Source organism: Hordeum vulgare, chromosome 3H (genome assembly GCF_904849725.1).
Source record: "Hordeum vulgare subsp. vulgare chromosome 3H, MorexV3_pseudomolecules_assembly, whole genome shotgun sequence".
Lineage (NCBI taxonomy): Eukaryota > Viridiplantae > Streptophyta > Magnoliopsida > Poales > Poaceae > Hordeum > Hordeum vulgare.
Genome location: NC_058520.1, coordinates 585229177 through 585237551, shown reverse-complemented (window position 1 = coordinate 585237551; position 8375 = coordinate 585229177). Strand labels below are relative to the sequence as shown.

The following is an 8375-nucleotide window of genomic DNA, read 5'->3' as shown; positions in this document are numbered from 1 at the left end:
CCTATGGAGTATGGGTGCATGGAGTAACTGCCGCCTATGGAGTATGGGTGCATGGAGTAACTGCCGCCTATGGAGTATGGGTGCATGGAGTAACTGCCTTGTGAGAGTCCAACGCCACGTTCTCCTAGCTCCCCCCTCCGCGCGATTTGACCTAACCGCCAATGGGCAATCCGTTGCGTTCGCCATGCATGCAAGCTCCCTCCACCCTATCAGTTTTACCACTTCTCGGCACTGCTCGATCAACGTAGTACCCCTATAAATTCCTCGTCCTCCGATCAATTCGCCTCGCTCCGCGCGCCGGTAGGACACAGTACACATACATCACCACTTCCTCTTCTTGGACATCATCGGCGGGTGGCGGGCGGAGAACCTGCTGAGAACGCCCGTTGCTTGGTTTTGATACGATCGATATGGCGGCGGCGGCAGCGTGCCTGTCGATTCGTCTCTGGGCGCTCGTCGTCGTGCTCGTCTTCTTCTCCCCGACGTCGTCCGTGGCGTCGTCGAGGAAGCGGTACAAGGTTGGCGGCCGTGAAGGGTGGCGCGTGCCCCCGCCGCAGGACAAGGAGATGTTCTACGTCAAGTGGTCGTCCGCCGTAAACTTCTTCGTCGGGGACTCCCTTGGTAAGTCACTGATTACGCGCGCGCGAACCTAATTTGCGCCATTGATTTGTCTGGCGGAGACGAAATCAACTTAATCTTTCTGTTGTGCATGCGAATGGACATGCATGCATGCAGAGTTCGTGTACAAGAATGACTCGGTGATCAAGGTGAGCAAGGCTGGATACTTTCACTGCAACGAGACGGTGGGCATCGGCAGCGGCACCGTGCCGAGGGACGGCAACACGCTCTTCCCCCTCGACATGCCAGGCTTCGTCTACTTCGCCAGCGCTGACCTCGGACACTGCAAAGACGGTCAGAAGCTCATAATTCACGTCCTCGCCGGCGAGCCACCGGAGCCGGCAACACCGTCATCGTCGGCACAAACCCCGCCGGCACCTTCAGGATTGTCGTCCTTCTCTCCGGCTCCAGGGCCGGCCCAGTCGATAGGGTATTCATCAGCCGGGGGCGGGCCATTCGTGGCGTCCCTCGGGCACGCCATAGCACTAGCTGCAGCATTGGTCCTGGCCTGCTCTATCTGAGCAAATCTAAGTAGGTTACTTGATTGATTAGTTCGTTAGTGTGTGATGTGCGTGTGATAATCAAGGACCATAGATTTAGTATCAGAGTGTTTGGTTTGATGTATCGGAGTGAATTGCAAAAAAAAAGCACCACATTTGAAGTTCATTTTGGAAATTGCCACCACATTTCTTGCACGGCAAAAGCTATCACTTTTCTTACTCCGAGTGGAGAGCTGGCTCGATAGACGAAGATTCGCGCGCGACGCAGCCGCACCCAACGGCGGAATGGTCATTGGAGCAGGGGGTAGCAGCGGCCCGCAAGATTCAGCCAACTCCCCTGGGGCCGGGCCATGAGTGGGCTTCATCTCTCGGCGGCGTGGAGCCAGGACCGGTCCATACATATTTGGAGCCCTCCGGCGAGAAAACAAAATAGGACCCTTGTGTATAAAAAAAGTTCAGAATATATTGTATTTCGAAAGCAATTTAGTATATAGCATAGATTAGTGGTCTTTGAACTAAAACCACATTAAGTCTTGTTGTTTTTCCTAACACTTCTGGAAGAAAAGTCATCAATAACCACATGAGTATTTATTTATTTTTCTCTAATTTTTCTGGACCTAAGAAAGAAATATCGTAAAACGTATGTTATGCTGCTACCTCGCTGGTGCCCCTACCTCTCAGGGGCCAGGGCGGGCGCCCCGTTGCCCCAGCCTATGGGCCGGCCCTGCGTGGAGCAAGTCATCATTCTCCACCGCCCTCTATCATGTGCACACCTTATGTTAGGATTTGTGCCTTAATTAGATGTAATGTTAGGGTTAGGGTTTGTGGCAGATTAGGCTCCCTGTATATGTGAATTAAATTGTTTAAGCAACATGTGGATTCACTTCAAATAATCAGTACAAAAGTATTATAGGTTTGTCTATTATTTGAGGATTGAATGATAGCAAGAGTAGATAATTAGTGTTGTCCATTAACTTTTGCTGTCACATTTTGCCGGAATCTGGTCTACTTTTTCGGCCAGCCCAATAATAGTTTCAAAATTCCTAATAAATTTTAAAGGCCCACTTAGTCCGCTCGTGCAAGGCAATTGGTGTGGCCAAAATTTAATCTCACATTGCTAGTTTAGTAAAAGTTGGACCTTATAGTTTGTTTTTCCACATGTATGAGCATGAGAAGAAGATAGACATAGACGTGGGCTCCTTCTCTGCCACCCGTCTCGTTCCAACTCGTCGCGCCGCACAGCGGGTTGCGAGAATGAGTTGAGTCATTGTCTAAAATTTTGCCACGCATGACTAGTATATAAAAGGTCGCATGGGGGCTGACACGTCTTTGTTGTAGTGGAGGTTGAATACGGATGTTACTGCCTATTTATTTCACCACCCATCTTTTCATTTCATCTTCTGTCGCTCCAGCTTGCCTCCTCCTCATGTTCCTATAAAAGAGAGGTCGGTCTTCTTCATAGAGACACATCAGAAAAACATCTGCCTCACAACACCAATTCCAAGCTCTGATCTACTGCTAGGTTCTTCCCCATCTCGGTTCCGAGCGCCATGATTTCAGATCTGAAGATATTTTGATTCTATGAATAAGAGATTGTTTTGGATCATATCTTGCCAGTTATATGCACCTATTATCTGTTGTGATACGTAGACCCCAAAGTGACAAAAATTCAGATCATCTCTGGTGAAGACCATAGTATGAGGAGCTCATGTATTCACTGAAAGTGCGTTATATCGACTAGGGGGGGGGGGTGGAATAAGCGATTTTTACAAATTCATCACCGAGGAAATTCCTAGCGAGGAAAGTCCTCAGTTATGAACTGAGTACAACGGAAATAGTACTTAGACAGAAGTGCAAAGTCGCCTACAACAAAGTATTCAGCGTGAGTTGATAGGATCGGTTTGCACAGGTCACGTATATAGGATAAGCATGTGATGAATAACTCAGGTGAATAATTTAAGGTGAGGAATTCAGTGAAAGTCTTTAGTCAAATTCTTCAAAGAGTGCAGATGAAAGTCTTCAACATGCAATTGAGGAAATGAAAAGAGTTGACGAAATAGAACCCGTAGCTCGATGAAGAGAATGGTTGATGACCCAGTTCCAACTGCTGTGGCAGTTGTACGTCTGGTTTGGAGCGGCTTGGTATTGAAACCAAAGGACACATAGTCCCGGGACACACAGTCCCTACCATATTCTCCTTGAGCTAAGGATACACAGTCCTTGCCCAACACTCGTGGTAAGTCTTCAAGACAGACCTCCAAACCCTCACAAACTCGGTCACCCGACGATCCACAATTGACAGCTGGATACTTTAGACCATGACGCCTAACTGTCTGGAGGATGCATAGTCCTCAAAGGAAACAAGCATCGGTTCCACACAGGAACAATCTCTTCAATGATGCTCAATCACTTGGGTTTTGGTTTGGATTTGGGTGTTTGGGGGTATTTCCTCACTTGATGATTTTCGCTCAAAGACCTTGAGGAATTGGGTTGCTCTAAATGACAAGTGTCAGTTTCTATCGGAGCAGCCAACCAGCTAGTGGTTGTGGGGGCGGCTATTTATAGCATGGGAGCATTCCGACATGATTTGACATTAATGTCCTTAATGACACGACCGTTGGGTGGATAAGGTTTGGGACAGGTGGCGCGCGGCGCGGCAACGGTCGGAACTTTCAACTGCAAAAGTCCTCATGTCTCTCATATTCCTCACGTGGAGTATGTGGTAGGTATAGGTGTGAGTTGAGCATCATGATGAATTTTTTTCCATAGTTTTACTTCGACCCCCTTTAACAGTACGGTGTTCCTATGACTCAAGAATGAAGAAAATGAAACAAAAAGAGTAAATCTTCAAGCTTCAAAGTCTTCAGAGTATTTTCTTCGGGCACACTGAATTCCTCATCTTCAATGTCTTCTAGAGGAATATCATTTTCTTCGTAATTTCTTTGCGATCAAAGTGTTCAAGGAATGACCAAAGTCTTCACCCGAAGACATACATTTTGGGGGTCGATATTTGTGGTTGCAAATGTTACTATCTTAACGTCCTTTGTTATTCTTGATATGCACGAGGACAATAACATGTCGATTGTTAAAAAAAATTGATCGACCTTATTAATGGATTCTTTTTAGTTGCATGTGGTCGATAAATCTAGTGAGCACAACCTAGTGTATCCATAGTTTCATTCTTTTCTATTTGAAGTTTTAGTAAAGTAAAATGTAGTAATTATCATGTTTTTTGAATTTTCCTTGCAATAAAAATGACCTAAAAATAAATGTTCTCCGAATGCCCTAAAAATTTAATATTTTTTAGAATGAATAGAATTTTTGGCACTAAACACAACCCATGAGGTGCACCCGTGAGCCACGATCTCACAAGGCGTGCCCATCCCCCTAGGAGCACCCATCGAGCTCATGGGTCCCACAGTGACCCACTCACTTTGTGCTCATGCCCACAATCTCCTTCCCCGAGGAAAAAAATTCTCTTGCTCATTTTTAGGATTTTTGATATTCTTGCTCGGAACTCGTTTCTGAAACTATTTTGAGGGATCACTCCTTGGAATGTGACTCTCCTTCATGTTGCTTCAATTAGTTTTCTTCTAGTGCTTTATGTTCTACAAATTTTGCTACTCTTGGTGACCATGTTTATGAGCTTGCATGTTGAATTTGAGAATGCATGTTTATGAGCTTGCATGCTTTACAAATTTTGCTACTATTGGTAGCCAGAGATTAGCGACGCAACCGTTCCCAACGGCGGAATGGTCATTGGAGCAGCGGGTAGCAGCGGCCCACAAGATTCCGGCAACTCCCTTGCCGCCATAAGTGGGCTCCATCTCTCAACGGTGTGGAGCAAGTCATCATTCTCCACCGCCATCTATCATACGCACATCTTATGTTAGGATTTGTGCCTTAATTGGATGTAATGTTAGGGTTAGCGTTTGTGGTAGATTAGGGTCCTTGTATGAGTTAAATTGTTTAAGCAATAAGTGCATTCACTACAAATAATTTGTACAAAAGTATTTTAGGTTTGTCTATTATTTGAGGATTACATGATAGCACGAGATAATTAGTGTTGTCCATTAACTTTTGCTACCACATTTTGCTGGAATCTGGTCTACTTTTTGGGCCAGCCCAATAACAGTTTCAGAATTCCTAGCCCACTCGTGCAAGGAAATAGGTGTGACTAAAATTTAGTCTCACATTGCTAGTTCAGAAGAAGTTGGACCTTCTTATAAGGAAATTTGTTTTCCCACATGTATGAGCATGAGAAGAAGAGAGACATAGACGTTGGCTCCTCCTCCGCCGCCCGTCTCGTTCCAACTTGCCGTGGCGCACCGCGGATTGCAGGAATGAGTTGATTAATTGTCTAAAAAAATTCCATGCATGACTAATATACAAAAGTTCACATGGGGGCTGACATGTCTTTGTTGTAGTGGAGATTGAATACGAATGCTACTGCCTATTCATTTCACCACCCGTCTCTTCATTTCATCTTCTGTCGCTCCGCCAACTTCCCCCCTACTCATGTTCCTATAAAATAGAGGACAGTCCTCTCCAAAGATACACACCAGAACAATATCTTCCTCGTGCCACCGAGTTCCAAGCTCTGATCTACTGCTAGGTTCTTCCCCGCCTCTGTCCGACTGCCATGATTTCAGATCCGAAACTATTTTGATTCTATCAATATGAGATTGTTTTGGATCATATCTTGCGAGTTATATGCACCTATTATCTATTGTGATGCGTAGACCCCAAAGTGATAGAAATTAAGATCATCTCCGGTGATGACCATAGTATGAGGAGTTCATGTATTAATCATGTGCTAATGCTCTGTTCCGGTTTTCTTTTTAAAGGAGACCTTAATATTCCTTAGATTTCCTTATGAACCTTGCTGTCACGGGAGGGTAGGACAAAAGATGTCATGAAAGATCTTATTATAAACACGTATGACTATATACGAAAATACATGTCTACATTACATTGATGAATTGGAGCTAGTTCTGTGTCGCTCTAGGTTGTGACTGTTACATGATGAATGTCATCCAACATACTTATCCATCGTTGGTCCAATGCCTACGCTTTTCTCATATTAATTTTGCTAATTTACTAGTACCGCCGCTGCTCTTTCAAATTGTTACTCTTACTATTCTTATTACTATTGCTACTATTACCGAACTGTCAAAACTATCAAACACTTGTGCTACTAACCACTTTGTTGTAGAAAGATATTCCACATGTGGTCGAATTGACAACTGAATCCTGAGACTCATAAATATTCTATGGTTCCCCGTGTGTGGAATCAATAAATTTAGGTGAAATACTATCCTCGAAGACTGTTATGATCCTTTATACGCGTTGCTTATCAGTCTCCTTATGCTAAATATATGAAAGATAGTGTCACTAATAAAAGAAAAATACATGAAACTGAATGCAAATTACTCTTTTGATTGCAGAGTACCTAAGAAATTAGGAGATCCTAGAATACCTACTATACCTTGCTCCATTAAACAAAGTTGTGTGAAAATTGCTTTATGTGATTTAGGAGTCGGTGTTAGTGTTATGTCTTTCTCTTTATATAAAAGACTTGATTTGAATAAGCTTACACCTACTAAAATATCTTTACAAATGGCTAATAAATCCACTACTATACCTTGTGCGCCGCCGACCAACCCGAGGGGTTTTTCCCTAGGGCACCGCCCCTCCCTCCCACCTATATATAGTGGAGAGGAGAGAGGCTAGACGCACCAAAAGCCACGGCGCAGCCCCTCTCCCTCCACTACTTCGTGACACCCCGTAGGCTAGTTCGACATTACACGACGTAGCCCTATCGGATCAGCTCCTCCAACATCACCGCCACGTCGTCGTGCTGTCGGAGAATTCATCTACTTCTTCGCCCCTCTTGCTGGATCAAGAAGGTGGAGATCGTCATCGAGCTGTACGTGTGTTGAACATGGAGGTGCCGTCCATTCGATGCTAGATTGTGATTGGATTGCAGAACGGCTTGCAATTTGGATCGCTAAGACTTTCGACTACATCAACCGCGTTTCTTAACGCTTCCCGCTTAGCGATCTACAAGGGTATGTAGATCTGATCTCTCCTCTCGTTGATGGTCATCACCATGGATAGATCTTATATGTGAGTATGAATTTTTTGTTTCCCATCCAACATTCCCCAACAGTGGTATCACAACTAGGTTTATGCGTAGATGACAGCTCAAGTAGAACACAAAGGAGTTTGTGGGCGTTGATATTCAGATTACTTCCCTCCTTAGTCTTTTCTTCATTTGGCGGTATTGTTGGATGAAGCGGCTCGAACCAACCTTACTCGCACGTTTACGAGAGACCGGTTTCATCAACTGACATGCAACTTGTTGTATAAACATGGCTGCGGGTGTTTGTCTCTCCTACTTTAGTTGAATCAAATTCGACAAAGGCAATCCCTGGAGAAGGTCAAATAGCAACTTGTGTATCACCGTTGTGGTGTCATGTAGGTAAGAATCATTCTTGCTAGATACCCATTTTAGCCACGTAAAACATGCAACAACAAATTAGAGGACGTCCAATTTGTTTTTGGAGGGTATGATGTGATATGATATGAACAAGTACATGATATTATATATTTAATGTATGAGATGATCATGTTGTAATAGTTAAATATCGACTTGCATGTCGATGCTCCGGCAACCGGCAGGAGCCATAGGGTTGTCTTCAATTTATTTTTGCGCTTGGTGATGTTTTGCTTTATCGCTAGTTCAGTAGCTTTAGTAGTAACATCATAGTTGGCGCGACAACCTCGATGCAGCACAATGTTGGAGATCATGGTGTTGTGCTGGTGACGATGGAGATCATGCCGGTGCTTTGGAAGTGGAGATCAAAAGCTCAAGATCGTGGCCATGTCATGTCACTTATGATTTGCATGTGATGATTTTATGCACCTTATTTTGCTTAGGACGACGGTAGCATTATAAGGTGATCCCTCACTACAATTTCAAGATAAAATTGTGTTATCCCCGAGTGTGCACCATTGCGAAAGTTTGTCGTTTTGAGACACCACGTGATGATTGTGTGTGATAGACTCTACGTTCACATACAATAGGTGTAAGACAGTTCTGAAACACGCGGAATACTCGGGTTAAACTTGACGATCCTAGCATGTACAGACATGGCCTCGGAACACAAGAGACCAAAAGATCGAACATGAGTCATATATATAGTAGATATGATCAACATAGGGATGTCCACCATTGAAGCCAACTCATCTCAC

General features: G+C 44.3%; 1 protein-coding gene across 1 annotated transcript; it reads left to right on the top strand.

Moving 5' to 3' along the window:
* Positions 1 to 410: 410 nt before the first annotated feature.
* Positions 411 to 1216, top strand: LOC123440800 (uclacyanin-3-like). Its single transcript, XM_045117347.1, has 2 exons — positions 411 to 621; positions 736 to 1216. The coding sequence occupies exons 1-2, from the start codon at positions 411 to 413 to the stop codon at positions 1137 to 1139; spliced, it is 615 nt and encodes a 204-aa protein (XP_044973282.1). The 3' UTR covers positions 1140 to 1216.
* The last annotated feature ends 7159 nt before the right edge of the window (positions 1217 to 8375 follow it).